Source organism: Mus pahari, chromosome 14 (genome assembly GCF_900095145.1).
Source record: "Mus pahari chromosome 14, PAHARI_EIJ_v1.1, whole genome shotgun sequence".
Classification (NCBI taxonomy): Eukaryota; Metazoa; Chordata; class Mammalia; order Rodentia; family Muridae; genus Mus; species Mus pahari.
Window position 1 is genome coordinate 47223881 of NC_034603.1, and position 22605 is coordinate 47246485.

The window sequence follows — 22605 nt, forward strand, 5'->3', positions numbered from 1 at the left end:
AAAAAAAAAAAAGTCCATAAAAGATCATCAGTTACTATGGTTACATAGGCTCATGTCCCAAACACTGTTTTCACAAGATAGAGGAGTCTTTTTACCATGAGAAAAAGTGAATGAGAATGTTAGAACTATCAATTCTTTAAAAAAAAAAAAAAATTGCTCTTAAAACAATAAATTTTACAGGTGTGAAATAATCGTGTTTCTAAGATCTGAGATCTTTCAATGCTGCAAACTTACAAATCCGGCAGGAACAAGTAGTTAGAAGAAAGCAAGTGGTGGCAGTCTAAAGTAAGATCAGACTCCCCAGTTAATGTGAAGTGCCATTTCCTAAGCATTTCCTCTTGTTACCAGGGATCATAAAGCTGTCGGAAGACGACCTTTTGATAAGATGGCCACACTTCTCGCATATCTGGGTCCTCCGGAGCACAAGCCTGTGGCAGATACACACTGGTCCAGCCTTAACCTTACCAGTTCAAAGTTTGAGGAATTTATGACCAGGTAAAACATAACTTTGAAAGGATGAATATGTTTTGGGAGGTGCGAAACAAAGTTTATTACCAAACCACTTATTGAATGTGCTTATGAACATGTTTTGTTTTGCTTTGATATATTGATTTTCTTATAAAAAGTATGATGTCTTACAAAAAAAACCTTAGCTTTTACTTTTAACATTTGGTGTGGGGGTGTGGGGGTGTGCGCATGGACGCTTGCGCGCGCCCATGCGCATATGTTTGTGCCATTGCCAGTGTGGAGTCAGAGAACAATCTATGGGAGTCAGTTCTCTCCTCACACAATGTGGGGCCCAGGGACCAAGGACAGGTTGTCAGTTCAGTGGTGAGTACTTTTAGCTGCTGAGCCATCTTGCAAGGTCTCTTTGGCATGGTCTTCGTTTAATACTTTAAATAACATATAGATAAATACCATTATTTTCATATTATAGTTATAGAAAATACACTAAGCAGACATAACTTATTGACCTGAATTCACACCTGCTTTATGGTTCTTTTGGATTTAAATCCTAAGTTCTTATTACCATACTGATAACTTTTTGAACCCTTCAAATAGTCCATGGTTTTAATTTTTTTTTTTTTTTTAGTTTAAGACTCAGAAAATATAGTACACTTAAATATTGCTACAACAAACATTTCTCTGAGCATTTGTTTTATATCTCATTTAGAGGACTCTAATCTATCAACTAAAAGATTCTCACTAGTAGACACACACTTGATGTTTGCTAAATACATTTTATATTTCACAAATGGTACATTGTGAATGGCTGTGAGTTGGTTGTTTTATTCGTAGGATGTGCCAACGACAGAAGGAAAACATTCTCACCTGATGTTCAGAAGTTAATTTATAAAAGTTAAGTTAGACAGTAAGACCCTGCTTTGGGGAGAGGGGGAAAGGGAATGGGAAGATAGAGTGAGAAGATCCAAGTCTGTAAGAAGAAAGCTTTGTTCTCTTTTATAAGACTAAGCCTTCTTGTACTGCATTCTCCTCTCCTCTTGCTCTCTCCTCTCTCTGATGTCACAGTAATGCTCTTACTCTCAATGCCTTTTCTCCAATGCCGTGCCTTTGCTTCTGAGTTCTTCTTGAGTTCAGTTCTGTATAAAAAGTTCTCCTTTGTCCTGACTAAAAAATTACCCTCAATTCTGTTCTAAAAAGTTCTGTTCAGATAAGCTAAAAAGTATTCTGTCTAAAAAGTTCTCCTGAGCTCAGTTCTGTCTCTTCTCTTTGTCCTCATCACTTATACATCTTTTTTGAATACATGATCACATGGTAAAAAGTTCATCACAAATTTACACATAAATTCAAGTCATCAATTGAAATTGAAGTTTACAACAGAGAATTTTTACATGCATATCCATTAGAAGTAATTATCTGGCTAAACATTCATTACCAGTCATGGCTCCACAGGTTCATAGAGAGTTGAAAACCATAACTAAGTTATTAGTGAAGTTTTGTATAGATAAACCCACTTGACATTTTAATCTTCTGTCCTAGTACCTATAGTAAATCTTAGTTCCCTTTTTATGCCTTTGGTTAATGGTTTTACAAGCTCTTGGAATATACTCTTGAGTAGTAGACTATCTGCTTACTATGAGAAGCAATTAACTGGTGACACATGGGAGACTGGCAGAGTTCTCATTGCAGTTTTGACTATCAGAAAAAATCTAATAGCAGTCGCACTGTAAAAGAGCTTAATAATACTGATAGAATTTTAGGATTTCTTATAGTATCATCAGAAAGAATTGAGAAGTCATCTGTTTGTCTATATAGCATTACTACAAGACAGTACATCTTCATAGATCTGCTCCCCAAAGGCTAATACCTAGTTATTGTTATATATATTTAATAATAACAGCAAAGGCATTTTAATAGCAGGAATCTTTCCTAAAATGATTTTCTTCTGAGCCGTGCCTTCGGGAGGAAATACGTTGTGGATTATATTAGTCCTCCAAGGAAGACTATCTCAGGAAGATCACCTGTTAGTTATTAGCTTGTCCTGTGATGAATTCTGACACTTTATCACCTTTCTAAAAACCATAAATGAGAGGATTGATGAACTGAACTTGCAAGGAAAAGCAAACTAAAAATCCTTTTATCTGAAAAAAGAAGTAGCATGGGTAAAAGGTGACCATCCACCATGTATGTCCAGTGCTTGTGTTAAGTAATCCCCAGAGACTCATCCTGACTCTGGAACACACCCTGACCTTTTGCCCTTTAGAAAACTGGTTGCTTTTTCAGTATTTTATTTTTCGGGTTTTTTGTTGTTGTTGTTGTTGATTAATCATATTTTTCTTTAACTACTCAACAATTTGTGTAAAGACTCTAAGTGACTCCACGCTTTGTTTTAGGCACCAGGTGCATGAGAAAGAAGAGTTCAAGGCCTTGAAAACATTAAGCATCTTCTACCAAGCTGGCACCTCCAAAGCTGGGAATCCTATTTTTTATTATGTTGCACGGAGGTAAGAAATACATTTTAGTCTCTTTTAATAGGGCTTTTCAAGTGATAGCAATTGCATAAATGTGATACGACTTTTTTCCTTTTTGAATTAATAGCCCTTAAAGCCATGCCTCCCTAGATTGTATGCTCGCTACTAGGTATCTGTTTGAGATATGCACTTCATATGTCTTCACTACATCACATGTTAGGGTACCACCACAGGAGTTACTATCAGAGTAAAAAGTCTTTCGGGTATATTCTGATGTTATAATATCTGCAACACAAAAATCAGAAGCCCCCTCCATACACACACACACACACACACACACACACACACACACACACACACACAGACACACACACATTTAAGAAGAAAGGAAACCTAGTATATTGTATGAGACTGTATCAGAGCAATTTTATCAGAGTGATTTAAGAAAGAATTCCTGGAGCTATAGGAAATGGCTGTAAAGATGGATGGGGTGGCCTGGGAAATAGACTGTGATGTCCTCAGCCATGCCGTGAGCAGCAGCAACAGCAGCAGCTACTGCTGCTGCTGTTGCTGCTCCTCCTCCTCCTCCTCTTCCTCCCCCTTCTCCTCTTCCTCCTCCTCCTCCTCCTCCCCCTCCTCCTCTTCTTCTTTCTCTTCCTCCTCCTCCATGGTGATGGGCTTTTGCTTTCCCTGCCATATGAAAACTAACATGTGGCAGTACTTGGTTAGGCTGTCTTCTTTCCATGAGAATAGTACAACCCACAGTGGCTGAACCTGGACAAGAAGTGATGCTACACAGTGGCCAGTTATATCGAGCTGTTAAGGGCAGTCCAGAAGCTCTAGGTCTTAGTCTTCTCAAATTTAACAGAAATAAAGGAATTATGTTTATTGACTTATGATCATGCAAAAACGTGGCAGAGGTTAAGAAATCATACAAAGCAGGAGAAGGAAGAAGGATGAGAAACGTGAAACTTGTTTAATTAGATATTCAGCTGTCCAGAGTACTGAGTTACTGGGGAATAGAAAAGGGACAGGAAAACACACTGACCTTTGTCCTTTTTAACAACTTTAAGGAATATCTTCTAATTCAAGCAAATGTGTTAGTACATTTCTAAATATAGCATTTAAGAGGCCAAGGCAGGAGCATTGTATTGAACTAGAAGTCCACCCTGGGCTACAGACTGAGATCCTATCTCAAAAGACCTCTCCCAAAAAATGGGAGGAAAAAAACGACCCCCCCCCCATCTCCCCATCTCTCCACAGAACTATTCTTGTTTTGGTTGTTCTTTCTAAGATAATTTTAGTTTTCTATTGCATTTAAGCCATGTTGGTATTTCATCTCTAACCTTTAGTAGTACTACCAGGGTGTTTTGACTTTTCCCTGCTATATCTAAGTTGTGAGGACTGGGGAGGAGTGTGTTAAATGTGTGCCTCACTCCCAGCCCCCTTTGAATTCTTTGTCGTTTAAAGGTAGCAGAATGTTGTAGAACATGAGAAGGTTGGATTCTGTCTTCCCCTCTTTATGATAAGGAACTGTAAGTTTGTGGCCTTTTTCTCTGGTGGCCTAGCAAAGGAAAAGCAGACTGGCCTGGCCTTTCAATGGATTTCCACAGCTCTAAATTAGGCCTGCACAGCATAGGTTTGAAGTGGCCAGGCATTCCCAGTCTCCTGCTTATTAGGTGTTCTTACTCTTCATTTTTGAGAAGGAAGAAAATATGCTTGTTAAATTTCTGTGTCTCTTCCTGTTAATTTTGTAACAAACTGAGTTTTGTGTTTTCTTTTTCTGGATATGATATTGCCAAATCAAATTTTTGGTATTTAGGAGTTTTAGTTTTTGCTTTATGTATTGAAATGTGGCCTTACTAAGCAGCCTGTCTGGCTTGTAACTCAAGATCATTCTGCTTCAGCCTCTCGGGGCTGGGACTTTGTTTTTTTTGTTTGTTTGTTTGTTTGTTTGTTTTTTATGCACATGAACATGCTTGTCTATCTGTGCATCCTGCTGTCTTCAGAGGCTCCCCTGGAGCTGAAGTTATAGGCAGTTGTGAGCTACCGTGTGGGTGTTTGGAATTGAACCTGGATCCTTTGGACACATAGCTAATTCTCTTAACTGCAGAGCCATCTCTCCAGTTCTTGAGTCCTAAAGCCGTATGTCCCCATGCCTCTCATTTCTGAGATCTGGTAGAGCTCCTACCCCTCACTTTCACTGGGTACAATGCCTATCTCCAGGACAAAGGGGCACAGTGGGAAGAGCAGAGAGAGGTCCTGTTTCTCATTGTGACAGTAAGTGCAGGCCTTATCTGTACAGCCTTCTGTGACAAGTGGCTCTGGAGTCTGGCTTCTTTGGTGTCTGCAGACATTGAAGTTTAAAAGTCTTTTTGGCCTCATCTTCACATCATGTATTCTTTCCCTGATGTCTTAAGTATCTCCCTTTCTTTCCTTCTGTCCTCTTTGGGAGACAGCTGTGGAATCAGATGGATCAGCTGAAGTATTTTAGTGTAGGCTTTGGTTATTACCAAGTCTCTTTTATTTTATCAAGAAAGTGGGCCTAAAGAAAAACACGAGTCAAGAGCCATACCAGGAGGAAACATCACTAAACCATAGTTGCTGCTATTTCTTGGCTTTGTGTTTAACTCCATTACATGGTTCTCTGATTTCTGTGTCATTTCAGCTTTAGCTCAGCCAGTGACCCGTCATTACCTCAGTATAGCATACCTGAAATATGTGATTCAGCTCAACAGTACCTTTGTTAGGAAGACTTTCTGTGCTAGATGATGAGCAGCCAATAGACATGAGGCTGCCCTAAGCCACGTACATTTCCCGGGCCCAATAGCCATGTACCTCAGAATATAACTATTCAGAGTTCATCACCCCCCCCACCTTGGGTACTACCCCACCCTGGGACATCAAGTGGCAGCAGAACTAAGAACATCCTCTCCCACTGAAGCCTGACCAGGCAGTCCAGATAGGGAAGGGGATCTAGTGGCAGGCAACAAAGTCAGAGATAGCCCATGCTCTAATTGTTAGGGAACCCACATGACGACCAAGCTGCACATCTGCTACAGATGTGTAGTGGGTCTAGTTCTAGTCCCTGCATGCTCTTTTCACCCTTCCATGGGCCCAGGTTGACTCTGTATCTTTTTGGGTTACCCTTGACCCCTCTGGCTCTCTCAGTCCTATACCCCACTCTTCCTCAAGGCTCCCCCAACTCCTCCTAATGTTTGGCTGTTGGTCTCTGCATCTGCTTCCATTGCTGCTGGATGAAGCCTCTCAGGAGACAGTTATGCTAGGCTCCTTTCTGCAAGCATAGAAGAGTATCATTAATAGTATCAGGGGTTGGCTCTCTCCCATGGGATGGATCTCAAATTGGGCCAGTCATTGGTTGGCTGTTCTCTCAATTTCTGCTTCATCTTTATCCCTGTGTATCTGTGGGCAGGACAGATTTTGGGTGGAAGGTTTTGTGGGTGGGTTGATGTCTCCCTTCTTTGGAAGTCCCACTGACTACAGGAGGTGGCCACTTCAGTCTCCATAGCCCCAACTGCTAGGAGTCTCTGCTAGGATTGCCCCAATAGACTTTGGGAGCCTTCCCCAATCCCAGATCTCTGGCTAACCCCACAGATGCCTCCCCACTAATTTTTGTCTTCTCTCCCCAATCTCTCCTGTCCCTACCCTCACCTGATCCCCACCCCTGTTCCCTGCCTTACTCCATCTCCTATCCAGTTCACTCCCTCTGTCCACCTCCAATGTCTGTTTCATTTCCCCTTCTGAGGGAGAGTCGTACATCCTTGGGGACAAGGCTTAGTTTGTATATTTAAACTGGCACTCCCAAATGACCCATCTATAGTCAATTCACTTGGGTTCTGCTGTGTCATTTCACTCTTGATAGCTTAGCTAGTTAGAATTGTCACTGAGTTCCAAACTAATCTTAAGTTCTAACTCACTATGTCAATAACCGCAGGAATTATTACTGTTAGCATACTGAGTTTGTTAACTTAAACCCATCCTCGTATATAAACATAAAAATCTAGCCAACGTTTCTTTAGTCTCAGTACTCAGCCCAAGGTAGAAGCAGTTGAGCCTCTGAGTTTGAGGCCAGCCTTGTCTACATAGTCAATTCCAGGACAGCCAGGACTCTGTACAGAGGCAAGGAGAGAAGGAGATGGGAAATGGACAGAAGGAAAAGGATGGGAAAAGAAGGAAGTGGGGAGAAGGAGAAAAGGGGAGGAAAAAAAGTTCAGCTAACAGTCAAGAGATATTTTCCTAGATAAAATGAGTTCTTAGTTCTAAGCAAATGATTTGTAAACAATCTTTTGAAACCAAGTCAATATTTACTCAGAATACATTCCTATCATTATATCAACTGTATTCTGCTTTAAAAAGGTACTGGGATGATCCACTGCTATCACACTTTCATGAAAATAGTGTCTCACAAATGGGTATGTTTGTAAAAGACTGTTGTTTATACCGTATTAGTGCTATTCAGTCATTTTAATTAAAAATAATAAAATATAAAACGGCTTCATCTTCCCCCATACCTCTCTTTATCTCCCAGCTTCTCCTGCCCCCTTGCTTAAATGCCTCCTCCATAATTTCTTCTCTTATCTTTAATATAGACATTTGAGTCTGATTCCATTTTGCAAACATTTAAAACACAAATGTGATGTTTTGCTTACTTTAGCATTTAATAGAGCACTGCACATTTATAGGAAGGAAATGATTATATTAATGTAACATTTAAATTATACAGTTAAAACTTGCCAGGGTTGGGGATTTAGCTCAGTGGTAGAGTGCTTGCCTAGCAAGTGCAAGGCCTTGGATTCGGTCCTCACCTCTGGGGGGGAAAAAAAAAACAAAACTTGCCCAAACCCAAATCTTACTAGAATAATGATAATTTCTTCCACAGTAAATTAATACAAATTTTATTTTCTTAGTGTGCTTGTCATTTAGTAAATAATATGAGGGGCTGAAGTGAGCAGGCATTCAGGCTCATTTCTGCCTGAGTATGTACAAAAGAGTAAAAATACTGCACAGAAAAAGAGAGTGAGTGTTGAAGACTGGTCTGAGTGGCGTGCTGCTACCTGCCACAGTCTCTGCGGTCGTGTTTATGCAGGGGCTTGACGTCATGTTTCCTTGCCAGGTGCTCTTGGAGATGAGCTCCGAGGGCTTTGTCCCAGGATTGAGGCTGCTTCTAAGCTGTGCTGTACTCATAGGACTTGGTATGTCCTGTGGGCTCGTGGGGGAAGATGAGAGCATCCCAGGACTTGAGTTTCTTGTAGCATTTGAGGTGGTAGTTGTTGTGGTTGTGGTTGTTGTCATCCCAAGACTTGAATTTTTTGTAGCATTTGAGGTGGTAGTTGTTGTGGTTGTCGCTGCTATTGCTGTTGTTGTTGCTGCTGCTATTCTTGTTGAAATTGTTCCCATAATATAAGCATACATGAGGAGCAGGGTGACAGTGAAGGAATGCTTGATCACCATTTTCTTTTGCTTTAAAATGATCATAAAATTTAATTCTCAATTCACAAACACGTAGACAATCACATATCTTTAGTTGTATCTATTTAGTATATTCACATAATATAAATGGGCTTTTAAATTATTCATTAATGAACAAATAACAACCCTCCTTTCTGTACATCTCCTGATAAAAGACTTATTTTCTATCTAGGTCACTAACTTCAGGAATAAGCATTCTGAATACTAGAAGGAGCTTGATTTTGTTTTCCTGTTTTACAAACAAGTTAAAGATGAGGCATTTGAACCAGTAAGAAAGGGTCGGTGTGAGGGACAGGCTAGCAGCAAAGGTGTGACCTGAAGGACTGACTGACCGTGTGGGAGAGGAGAAGAACAGGAGGAGGAGGAAGGTGGGTGCTAACGCTCCCTCTTGGCACATCTGTGGCTTCTCACTTAAAAGTTTAAGGGTTAGCCCTACAAATTAGAATATTACTTTTAAATCTTTACAACAAAAGTAGAAGAAAAAAAAAAAACTAACCATAAGTCAAATGATTTCCCCAGTGCTAAGGTTTCCTTCATTTTAACCTTCTTTAGGGGTAGAAGAGAGCAAACGGCTAACTGTTAAGAGAATTTCATAGCTTTTTAAAAAGGAAATCTAGAATTGATTTAAAATGAGTCTGCCATTTTACAGCTGAGTCTACACAAGGGGTATAGCATGTCTAGAGATGCCTGTCTTAAAGTAAGCAGATCGAGAGCCTGAGTCTGAATCCTAGTCCAGGTTCTTTAGCTGGTAAGGATGGTAACACAGAGCAGGCTCCTATACCAAAGGGTTAGTACTATCTCCAAAATTAGGCTACTTTTCTTTTAGCATGTATTCAAATCTAATAGTTTGCTATATCTGTGATAAGCAGACCCCTGTTTACCATGATAAAATATTATATTTTTGGTTCAGATCTTAGGAATATATACAAGAACTTCTATTTCATCCTAATACATAGTTAACCATTTCATGTTACTATTACCTTTTGACTTGGCAGACTGGTTTTGAAGATTATAAATTCAGCCTTTGTCTTGTGTCCTGGAGAATGACCCTGAAGGGGAGTCTCTTCTCACTCTCCGAGTTCTAAATAATATAGCTAGAAGTCAGTCACATGCTCGGAGCCCCGCCTCCTTGGAAGTATGAAAATGAGTGTTCCCAAACATGTAGTGTAAACAGTCAGGCTTTGACAGAGATTAAGGAATTCAAATAAAATCTTTGTAAAGTCTATCTACTTATTTAAAGGATCCAGTGAATACCTCACTACGTTTAATCTTTCTGTATGCACCCAAATGGATTGCTTCATTGGGTTGACTCTAACTAGATGAAGATAACATTTTGCTTTGTAATTATCATGATTTCAAACCAAGTAAGAGCATTAATGATGATTTTAAAATAATTTAGGAATTTTACATCTTAGGAAATTAAATGTTGGTAAATAAAGATAAAAGTACCCTCACATGGAACTTTAAGGAAGAATTAGACATTGAAGTGATAGTGTGAGACTGAATTACAGAAGTTTGCTTTAAATAAATGTCCTAAGCCACCTCTCTGACGAGTCAGTGCTTCCCAGGGCAGTAGGGCCGTGTTGTAGTAACAGCTTCATCTTCATGGCAGGCACCGGGAGTGCAGCAGGGATGGACAGTGGTGCTGGTACACAAGGAAGTCACTGCACGAGTGGCAGGGGAACAAGCCAGTACATGTCCCTTCCTTACTCTGTGCTGAGTTTTTCCCCCTCCTTTTGAATGAATAGGCAAATGCTTGCTAAATCTCTAACCTCACTTTGTGGAGGGTAGTTGTGATCATACTTAGAAAATAAACAAAGAAGCCTCTTGGCAACCAGAGAAATGTTCTAAGTCAGTGACTGAGATAGTGCCTGATACCATGCCTCTCCTAATTGCCTGCTTATTCTGAGAATTTACTCTAGGGAATAGAGTTGAAATGGTTGTAGTGATGTTTACTCCTTGAGCTAACTGTGGCCCAGTAATTAATTACGTTTTTTTAACCCTGACCTTTTGAATTTATTCTTTTTATTTTTATTTTCCCCCTTTGAGACAGAATCTTCTGAGCATCTGGCCTTAAACTCACCATCCTCTTCCCTCACACTTCCAAGTGCTGAGATTACAGTGTGGCCATAAAGCCTGGCTATCCAACTTATTATTAAGCTTCTAACAACTCAATCTTGCCTTACTTACTTCAGTGTTTTCTGCTTATTTTTCTCAGAGTCTCTTTGTTTTGTTTTGCTTTATGAGATAGGATCTCATGTAGCCCTGGGTCTTCTCATAATCTACTAATTTCATTTATCATTTAGCCAAATGACTAGTTCTTTAACCTTGGGTTATCTTATTTTTTATTAATCTTAATGATGGTAAACAAACAAAAATTATTTACCATTATCCAGCCCTGAAAGACTTAAATATTGTCATTGTGTCTGAAGTCCTTCCTTCCCTGCTCAGAGTCCCTCCTGTGGAGGAAGACCTCTGATGTCAGTACCTTTTCCTGTGTACGAACCTTCCCTGATTTTGTAGTGAAGATTAGTCATTTTAGGAAATTGCAGCTATCAGAGTCTGGGATTTTTCTTGCCCTGCCTTCAGGTCAGGCACACTCTTATTCTTTGTATTTTCTCTACCTTCTAGCATAGTAAGTATTATTATGACTAGGAGACAGTAAGCACTGGGATTTATTGAAAACCTGTCAGTTTATTTCTGTCTCTCCAATGATATCATTAGTAATGTCTGAAGTAGCAACTATTGGTCATTTGATTTATTTCCTTGTGTCATAAACATACATTCACGAATCATTGGCCTAAATTTAAGAGCCCACTACTACTTTCTGGCTTCTGTTTGGTAGGTCATGTGTACATTCATCTTTGACAACCTAAAGTTGAATGAAAAGAAGTTTGACACTCAAATTTTTTGGAGCACTTAACCTGGGTTGGTAAGAGACTTGGACTTGGTATATTTGTTCTTCTTGTCTCCTTCCAGCATATTGCCATACCACTCCTGTCAGTCTTGTGGTTAACTACCTGAGAATGTACCTGAGTGCTGGTGGCATGAGTTGTGTGACTTGTCCTGAGTGACCTAGTTCTATTTACTCTAGACAGAGAGGGACATGATAGACTGAAGGAGCTATTCTTCCAAGTTGTGCTAATAGTGACCCAGGAGCATCAGTGACTCAGTTTGCAGCTTCACCAAAGCCCTTTGTCAGCATCAGGGATGAATCGCAGAGTTGCATACCTAGAGTCTTCTCCCTCCAGCAACTACTTACCCCTAGTATACCCTTGGGGACAGGGAGTGTGGCTCCTGAGCGTTCCTTCTGTCCACATGAGAAGGTTAATAGATCCATTTTCATGAGGGTTATCACGGCTGCTCTGATCAAGTTGACAACAATCACATCCAGCCCAGAGAAAATAGTTATGTACATCATTTTCTGGCCTGGTGTTTGGCTTTGAACCAGTTCTCCAAAGTTTGTTGGAGGGCTTCTTCAAAACCCTAGAAGAAAGTAGAACTAAATGACTCAGTAGAGGTGAGAAATAAACTTTTGTTGTCATAGCTGGAAATATTTGAGGGCTTTTTATAATAGAAACCCATGTGTGCTGTTTGCCAAATCCCATGTTACTCTACTTGCCATCCTGCTTCTACCTGCAATGCTGATCTGGATACAGAATCTTACTGGTCTTTTCTCATCTCTGAATCCCACTTGACTAATAGGGAATACAAGGAGACTGAAGAAAGAAAAGGTAGGTGAGAATGTATTCTCTTGTTCATCATCTCGTGGCTGGCTGCATCCTTCCACGAGATGATGGTTTTGTTAGGTAATCCCCTCTCTGTATTTGCTTTCTGGTAACTGTTCTACTTCAACTGGTATTTCTAACCTTTTTTGTAATTGTCTTAAGCCCTGCCTTGTCCTTTTCATGGAATCTCTTGGGTCCCAAATTGAGCTTTCCACCAACTAGAATTTTACTTGTACAGATTATGTACTGTATCTTCTTCTACACTCAACTTCTTTGAATTCATAAATTTATCTTGCTCCAAGGATTTCAAATCAGGGATATAGATACAGATATAGATATTGTTACTTTATTGACTTATTTTGAGACAAGATATTACTCCTGCCCAGACCAACTTAGAATTCCCTATGTAGGCATTATTGGCTTTGAACTTATGGGAGCCCTCCAGCTTCTGCCTCTTAAATGTTTTGATTATAAACATGTACTGTGATGCCCAGCTTAAATGGATTTTTACTTAGATTTCAAAGTTGAACATTTAAAGCATGTTGACAATATATAGCACAGAAAAATGGCTTTTGGTGTTTCCTGTTTTAAAGATGTATTTCTGTTGTTTTTAATTATGTGTTGGTGCGTGTGTCTGTGTGGGGGTATGTGCATGTGGGTGCTTGTGCTCAAGGAGCCTAGAGAAGTCAGATCTGGAGCCTGAGTCTTAGACAGTTGTGAACTGCCTGATTAGAGTGCCGGGGACTCTTCTACACAAGTGACATGCAGTCGTTACCGCTGAGCCATCTCTTGAGAACAGTATTGCTTTTAAACAAATGATTTGAAAATTTCCCAAGGTTGTAGATATACAACTATCCAAAAAGGCAGGCTGCTGTTAGATTTAATTCTTAGTAACATTTTCAATTGCACATAAGCCATCATTTTCTTTGGTTTAGAAATATAATGCAGGAAAAAGACATGCTTCCCCTAGTTTAGATAGATATAGATATAGGGCCAGGGGTATATCAGTCAGTAAATGGCTTTCCTAGCATGCATAATGTGAGTTTGAGAGCAGCCTGGGATATGTAAGACCCTGTCTGAAAAAACAAACAAGCAAGTAAACAAAAAGAAAGCACAAACCACACATTGCAGAGCAAGTCACCACTCCTAAGCCAAGTTGGCTTTTACCAGTGTAAAGCTGTAAGTTTGTAGTCTTATTTTGACTTATTGTGACTTGTTATTCATAACCAATATAAACTAACTCAGTATTTTGTTAATGTCATGCTAAAAGACTTTCAAGAAAGCGTATAGCAGGGATGATAGATACATAACTCATGTTCAGAATTAAAATTTGTTGGAATCATGAACACAGAAACAAATATGTGGAGTGGATCTGGGTTAGAGTACAGTCCTTCCCGCCCATTGTTCCCTAGAAAACCAAAAGGGACACTGCTTGCCAGGGCCACATTAGCTGCACTCTCCTGACCACAGCCCATAGCATCCTAGAGTCATAAAGCTAGAGGCTTGGAATCAGAATTCAGCATGCCTTGACTTTGAAAAGATTGTCTCCTCTTTTTCATTACCTTGTAGATGACAGTATTTCCATCTTGAGCTTTAAATAAAGTTGTTAACACCATCTTACTAAACTACGTCTTGTTGGTTCTGCTTCAGAAGTTTATGCTGCACTCCCTATATTATAGACTCACTCCGCAGCCCCACCTATATTCTTATCTGCAGTGTGAAGAACCAGGTAGTGAATGGAAGACCTTTAGTAGCTTGCTAGTATTCCTGTGCAGCAGCTATGGTGCGCTGACCTCTGGTCTAAGCTGTTGCTGTAGTCTCTGCACCCTTGCACATTTCTTCCAGAGAGTCCGATCTCTCTGTGGCCATGACTGTGTACTTCCAGGTAGAACGTTTTATTTTATGTACTATTAACTAAGATTTTATACATAAGGCATTTGTTTTCCAATTCTGAGGGTTTGCCAGGTCCTCATAGCTATCAATACTATTATTTTCTCAAAACTTTTTTTTTATTAGGAAAATATATGTTATACATGAAAAACCAGGAAACAAGTGGCTGAGAGTAATGGTACTCATGTTAATCTCAGCACTCTAGAGGCAAAGGCACGGTAAGTAGATTTCTGTGAGTTCAAGTCTATCCTGGTCTGCATAGTAAAGCTCTAGGCCAGCCCAGGGCTACATAGTGAGATCTATCTTTAAAAAAATAGATAAAGTGTAGAACCATTATCTACCTCCTTTTAATACCATCTAACATGTATGTGCCATGCTTGTAAACTGTTTCTGATTGTAAACCCTTCATCCTTAGCATCTCATACACATCCTACATAGCTGGGCTGCTCATCCTGCTCATAAAATTGCTTAGCTAAAGCAGTGTCAAAAGTTGTTTGGTAAGGCGCTGCATGCTAGCTTGTCTTTCTGGAAGTCTGTCTCCTAGTAAATGTATGTGAGCTTTGACAAGCTATAGAAGGTATCAGGCCAGTTGTCAGGAAGTCGCTAGAGCAGTGGTTCTCAACCTGTGGGTCGTGACCCTCAGGGTGGGGGTGTGCCTATTAGATATCTTGTGTGTGTGTGTGTGTGTGTGTGTGTGTGTGTGTGTGTATACATATACATAGATATATGTATATATGAAGTAGCAATGAGGAAATAAGTTTATGGTTGGGGGTCACCCCCATATTTGGGACGGAATTAAAGGACCACAGCAGTAGGGAGGCTGAGAGCCAGTGCCCTAGAGGCTAGCTAAGCAGCAGAGTCTGCCCGTAGACTTAGAATGCCCGACATACTTCCTGTATATCATCACCTCTGCTCAAGTGGTAAGAAAGTAGTTTTAAAACTGTTTTCACTTAGTGTTCATGTCATGGTAGAAGACTTGTTAGTCATCATGGTGAGTAGAGACATCTGTAAATGAATGTTCCATATTTGATACTATGCCTCACGTTTTGCTCCACTTCCACAAACCACCTTACCAGTGTCCTCTGCCTGCCCTGGCAATCTGCCATGTTTACCATTAATAAGGGCAAACTTGAACTTTTCACTCTTGAGTCCTCTAAGCAAGGTCACCACCTCCCCAAATAAGATTGTATGTATGTGTCACAAATTATAAAATTCAGCCTTTTAAAGTCCATAGTTTCATGGATTGTAGCACATTCTGAGTTGTACTTTCATCACTGCTAGTTTTTTTTTTATTTTATTTTATTTTTTAGTATAGAATAGAGTTTATTCAGGACATGGGGAGGGGAGTTGAGAGGATAGTAGAGACAGAAAGTAGAGAAGTAGAGCACATGTAGAGGGGGAAGGGGGTGGGAGAGAGGGGGAGCAGGGAGGGAGAGGACAGAGGGAGAACAAGAAGGCAAGAGAACAAGAGCACTGCTAGTCAGTTTTAAAGAGTTTGATCACCCACCCCTCCATCCCCCCAAATAAACCTTAAAGCCATTAGCAAGCACTCCCTTTCCTTGCACCTGATTGATCTTCCTGTGTCTCTGTGGGTTGCATATTGTAGATACATCATATAAGTGAATCTTACAGTATATGTTCCTTTGTGACTTCACACATATTTTCAAGCTTCCTCTGTGATGTCATTCATATATGTGTGTGTGTGTGTGTGTGTGTATGCATATATATTCACAAACATGTATACACACACATACACACACACACACACACACACACACACACACACACACACACACACACATGCACTGCATTTCATTTTATTATCTACCAGTATTCCATTGTGTTACTATATCACAGTTTATCTTTCTTTTATCTGGTAATGAATTTTTCTCCACATTTTGATCACTGTGCATAGTGCTGCTGTAAATAGATATATGTGGTTTTGTAGGGTCTGTGTTTTCAGGTTTTAAGATATGTATCTAGAAGTGGAGAAACATGGTGATCAAATGTTAGCCTCTGAGGACTAACTTTTCCAAAGTACCTATGTCATTGTACTGTCCTGTGTAGTGCATAAGCGTTCAAGATTCTCTGCACCTGAACAAATGCTTGCTGTTCCCTGTTTGTCTAGGCAAATTCTGAGAGATGCTTCCTCTAATCCATAGTGGGTTCTATTATTATTTACAATGACCATGACAGAATATAATGTTATGTTTCTATGTTGGATGTTTAGTTCCTAGGTTTTATATATCCTTATATACCCAGAAAATCTAGTATAGAGATGGGATTTTATAGAGCACTTAAATAGACCTAGATTTTGTTTGTTGTATTTTGTTTTTTAGTGGGGACTTGCTTTATAACTCAGTCTGACCTTGAACTCAGGATCCTGATTCTGTCTCGTTAGTGCTAGAATTACAGTTGTGTGCCACTAAGCCTAATCTGACTTGTTGTTGTTGTTTTTCATTTGTTTTGATTGTCCGGTGTTTCAAGACAGGGTTTCTCTGTGTAGCGTTGGCTGTCCTGGAACTCACTCTGTATGTAGTCCATGCTGACCTCGAACTCAAAGATCCACCTGCCTCTGCCTCCCTAGTCCTGGGATTAAAGGTGAGGTATGCACTACCACTTCCTGGCTGCAGATGTAATTTTAATTACACACACACACACATTAATTACACACACACACACACACACACACACACAGAGACAGAGACAGAGACAGAGACAGAGACAGAGACAGAGACATATTCATTGGTAGTATTTAAAACTTGTCTAAAATTCATGCTCATCATGGTCAACTTAGTTCAATCTCAAATCTTTAAAAAAAAGAAGGTGGGTGGTGGGGGAGTGGAATTGAAGTTCTGCAGTTATCAGGGGAATTCTTAAGTGGTTTTCTTTTCTGTGATACTTGGTTTATAGAAACAGTTGCCATGGTGTTCAGTTGTATTACTTTACAGAGATGCTTTAGTGATGAATACATACAGACTGACCTGACATTAGTGTTTATAATCCAGCTGCTGCTCTATAAAGAGAGGTGGTTGAATCTACTTTCTAATGTGTCCAGTCCTTGAAAGTAAATAATCCTGAGAATATTTTCAAGGTTTATTTAAAAATATGGAGCACCAGGCAGTGGTGGCACACGCCTTTAATCCCAGCACTTGGGAGGCAGAGACAGGTAGATCTCTGAGTTTAAGGCCAGACTGGTCTACAGAGTGATTTCCAGGACAGCCAGGGCTACACAGAGAAACCCTGTCTCAAAAAAAACAAAAAACAAAACAAAACAAAAACCCCCAAAATATAGAGCAAGTATGTGAGAATAAATACAGCTGGGTTAATATTATTCTCTACAAAAAGAGTCACCAATAGAGACAATGTACTTCAGACTATGCCACCTTCAAACACACCATTTTAGGGGAGGAGGAGTGTTTTTAAATTTTAAAGCACATTCTTTCACAATGTGATAGAAAAACATACTTGACCTTTTTTTTTTGTTTAAGATGACAAAATACCAAGTTTAATATAGTTTTATTTATAGTGAGGTTTGTTCTTTTTCGTTGTAATTTAAAAACTGCCTCTTGCAGGTGATGGTGGTGCATGCCTTTCATCTCAGCACTTGGGAGACAGAGGCAGGTAGATCTCTTCAGTTTGAAGCCAGCCTAGCCTATAGAGTTAGTTCCAGGATAGCTAGTCTGGGCTACACAGAGAAACCCTGTCTCAAAAAAACAGAAACAAAAAATTAAAAACTACCTCTTAAATGGTTTTGTAAATCCAGTTATGGATTTATTGGATAAAGTAAAACCACTTATCATGATTGCTTTGATGAACTATATTTAAAATCCATTACAGGTCATTTTATGATTTATATGTGGAAATATTTTTCCTAGTTTTAAGTGACTCCCTAATTCTATAATTAATTTGTTTTTTTTCTTTTTAAACCTTGGCTTTTACAATGTGTGTATAAATTCATACTTAATGGCATATAGTTTTCTGGTACAACTTAAAGTCAGGGACAAAGACTTAGGCTCTTTTATGAAAGCAAGAGGATTGGGTATGGTGGCATAAACTTATAATCCCAACATTGGGTAAGCTGAGGCAGAGTCAGAAAATGAATTCAAAGCCAGCATATATTATATAGGAGGGCCTCTCTTCCAAAACAACATGAAACAAGAAAAGATTTGATGTTATCTTTTAGAAAAGCTATACCATGAGGAAGTATTATCCCCTACAGTTAAATGAAATTATTTTTAAACAATGACTTTACTTAATTTTCATTGGTATGAGGAAGTATACCTGAATATCAAGTGTCTACACAATAAGCTGGTGAATGGCTGTGGCCATGCGCCAGATAGTCTTATGCTATATAGTGCTCAGATGTGTTAGTGGTCATTGAGGCTTTGGTTGGCAAATAATAGCTTTCCCAGTGGTTATTGTGGTATATGGCATCTTGGTTTTTCCTTACTGGTGGTTTGGTATCTCCTCCTCCTCTCTACTTGATGAAAAGCCATTAAATCTGAGCTTATGTTCTGTTGAGGCAAGTATTTGAAAGTCATTCAAACTCCCTCAGCTTTTGAAGTGTTCGTTGTGTTGAAACTGTGACTATGGGCAACAAACTAATGCAAAATAAAGAGTTGTGTTTCCTGGTGTGATTAGTCTGATGACCTGAGTTTAGGTTCTCAGAGTTCACAGAGTGGTAGCATTGGAGCACATCTGTAATACTCAGGATCCTATGGAAGGTTTCTCTTGCATTTTGCACATTTAACAACAGAAAGACAGACAGTTGAGCCAAAATGGCATTTCTTAAAAGCCGAGCTTCTTAAAGACCTCACTTTACACTACAGTTTTTAGTGTGTGAAACAAATGAATCTCCTTAACACATTAATACACTGAGGTGACATTAGCTTTCACTCCCTGGCAGTCTACATTTGAGCAGCTTGCTGTACTAATTGTTCAGGAATTTTCAGAATTAATGGTAATTAGCAGCTATCTGGAATTGGCTCACATGTAATTCTGCACTGCCCTGAACTAGATTTTTTTGGATGGCCTCTCCAGAGCCTTCATTCTGGTTTCATCTCCCCTCTGAGATGGCTGGTCTTGCCAGGTTGTCCAGACTGACTTGGAACTTCTAAGCAGCCTTCTAAGTAGCAGATACTCTTAGTACATTCCATTACACTTGACTGCATTCATTCTGAACTTTTCTCTAATGTCCCTCCGGACTTTGCTTTGACCTAAATGGAAGAACTGTAGATTCTAGAGTAGACTCTGCATGTCCTAAGTAGGTCATTGTTCATGCACTGGTCACATCTTTGATCTGTTCTTGTTCCTTAGAAATTCAGATAAAGATAGTTAATAAAAGAAACTTAGAACTGGGCGTGGTGGCCACACCTTTAATCCCAGCACTCGGGAGGCAGAGGCAGGTGGATTTCTGAGTTCAAGGCCAGCCTGGTCTACAAAGTGAGTTCAGACAGCCAGGGCTATACAAAGAAACCCGTCTCGAAAAACCAAAAAAAACAAAAACAAAAAAACAAAAAAAACAAAACTGAAATACAAAGGATAAATAGGGCTGCTAGTGTAAGAAGGGGGACATACAGCATTCCTAAATGTGTGGTGGCCAGAGAAAGCATGGTGAGTGAAGCAAAGGAAGTCTGGTTTGCTTGGGCTACAGGACGCTGTATGAGGATGCTGGGTTCTGAGTCATGGCCAAGTTACTGCCCAAAAGAATCATGCCAGTATGTGAATGTGGCCATTGTATTGTCTTCTCCTACACTGATTTTATCCCATACATTTTTAAATTTGCTTGTTACTTTAAAGATTTTTAAGATATTACATTTTATTTTTATTGTGTCTCTCAGTTATGTGGCTGGCCATATTCTCATATTAATTATCATGTTTCCTGTGTTGTAAACAGTCTGCTTGTGTCTTTTGCTCAGATACCTACTGGAAGATTTTTTTATTATTTTTAATATTAGCAATCTCCTTTACAGTCTTCTTTTCTAATATTTTTATCAGGTTTGATGTTTCAACATAAAGAATTTAGAAGGTTTGTACTGACAAATTTATTGGCAATCTCTAGTTCACTTTGTGGTGTGTATCACATGAATTAAATGTAAAATTGAAGTGTCTTCCCATTTTCTTATTTTTAAATTTTTATACTTTTTATTTTTAATGTGTATGAATGTTTTGCCTGCATTTATATATGTGCACTGCATGTGTGCCTGGTGCCCGAGGAGATCAGAAGAAGGTATCAGATCCCCCGAAAGTAGAGCTAGGGATGGTTGTGAGCTACCTGTAGCCCTAGGAATTCAACTCAGGTTGTTGGCAAGAGCAACGAGTGCTCATAACGACTGATCCATCTCTCTAGGACATGTCTTCCAATTTCCCCAGCACTGTTCCATTGAATCTTTCCTCATCCTTTTGATCTTTGCTTCTTTTTTTCCCCAAAGTTAACAATGTTTAAGAAATGGTGTGTACTAGGCACTATTTTAAATAATGTGTCATCTTATTTTCTTCCTGTAGCTCTTCTACCTTGAGGCATAGAGATAATTTCCTAATGTTACACAACTAATAAAAGCTCTTTTTGGTTGGGCATGAAAATATATGCTTGAAACGCCAAAGCTGAGGGAGGAAGATTGGGAATTTGAGACCAGCCTGGGCAACAGAGTGAGACCCATCTTTAAACATATGTACGTATAGGCCAGCTAGCTGGCTCAGTGGGTGAAGGTGCTCACTCTCAAGCCTGATTACCTGAGCTTGATCTTCATCAAAGATTGACATCCCAAAGTTGGTCTCTAACCTCCACACACATGCATTATATGATTCAAACACTAATATTTACTCTCCCTTCCTCCTTCCCTCTCTCCTCCCCCATCTCTTCCCTCTCTGTCTCTCAATAAATAAAACATGTTTTAAAAATATTTTAGGCACACGTGCCAAAACACCCATAAAGAAAAAGGTGTGGAATTCTTTCTTATGTACTCTCTACTAAGTGTACTTAACCATTTCTGTCTTAATGACTGTCTTAGTGTACGTCTGTGTGCTGAGTTATATATGTGTGTGCCTCTTGGCACATGCTCTGCTACTAAGATAGACTATAGCTCCTCTTCTGTCTTACTGTGATTGATACCGAGGTATAGCTAGCATTTCTTATGGATTTAGGGGTGGGTTTTTTTGCCTGTTTATTTTTCCAAATGACATAAGTATTTTATGTCCTATTTTAAATTTTCATTGAAGTGCTTGTCAAAAAAATGCTTAATCATGGGCTGGAGAGATGGCTCAGTGGTTAAGAGTTCTTAATTGCTCTTCCAGAGGTCCCGAGTTCAATTCCCAGCAACTATGTGATAGCTCACAGCCATCTGTAATGGGATCTGATGCCCTCTTCTGGTGTGTCTGAAGAGTGACAGTGTACTCACATACATTAAATAAATAAATCTTTAAAAAAATCATCATATACTGTCAATAACTGTCAGTATGGCAACTAGTCAAGATGTGTACCCTATTCATAGCCTATGGTATATTCCAGATACTAGCTAAATTTGGTTGAGTGAATGAATAAATTGGGAGATCTGAACTTATTACCTCACATTAATGTTTTCTACATTTACCCATTTCTGTGTGGATATTATTTCTTTGGCATTATAGTTTTCTCTTACAGTTTTTTAAATTATTTTGACCAACATATGAAGAAGTCATGTACATCTCCACATTTATTTTGTTAGTTTTTTTTTTTTAATTTAAAGTTACGTTTCTGAAATTGTTCCCCAGGTATTTTTTCAATAAGCAATTACTTTCAATATTACTTCAATAAGCAAATTATCTGTTAATAAATTTAGTAGTCAGGTAGTGGTGGCACACAACTTTAATCCAAGTACTCAGGAGGCAGAGGCAGGCGGATCTCTGTGAGGCCAGCCTCTTCTACAGAGTGAGTTCCAAAACAGCTAGAGGTAATCAGAGAAACCCTGTCTGGAAAAACAAAACAAAACAAGACAAAACAAAACAAAAAGAATATGTATTTAGCAGTGGTGGCGCATGCCTTTAATCCCAGCACTTGGGAGGCAGAAGCAGGTGGATTTCTGAATTCAAGGCCAGCCTGGTCTCCAAAAACAAAAACAAAAAAACCAAAACAACAAAAAAAGTGTATTTAGTTTCTTATTTAACTAAATTGTTATCAAAACAACAAGAATATGTATTAAGTTTCTGTTTGTGTGTTGATCTAGGATACCCAAATTATGGGATTTCTTTTAAATTTAAATGTACGGTTTTTCTGTTTTTGATTTATCCCTCTTATTTATTTATTTGTTTGTTTGTTTGTTTATTAGATTTTGTGTATGGCTACTTTGCCTGTAGGGTATATATGTTTGCCATACATATGTCTGTTGCCCACAGAGTTGAGAAGAAGGTTTCAGGTCTCCTGGAACTATAGTTATGAATGGCTGTTGTTAACTACTTTATTGATGCTATGATTTAAACCTAGGCTCTATGCAAGAGAAACAAATTCTCTTAACCACTGGGACATCCCTCCAGCCCGTGTGTGTGTGTGTGTGTGTGTGTGTGTGTGTGTGTGTGTGTGTGTGTGT

At 39.2% G+C, this 22605-nt stretch overlaps 1 protein-coding gene across 1 annotated transcript in view; it reads left to right on the plus strand.

The window, feature by feature from the left end:
• The window catches only part of Nf1 (neurofibromin 1), a 248403-nt gene that overhangs the window by 141125 nt on the left and 84673 nt on the right, over positions 1 to 22605 (plus strand). The window contains exons 35-36 of the mRNA XM_021212697.2: positions 349 to 495; positions 2856 to 2966. Of these exons, the coding sequence (XP_021068356.1) occupies positions 349 to 495; positions 2856 to 2966 (258 nt within the window). The remainder of the gene's footprint in view (positions 1 to 348; positions 496 to 2855; positions 2967 to 22605) is intronic.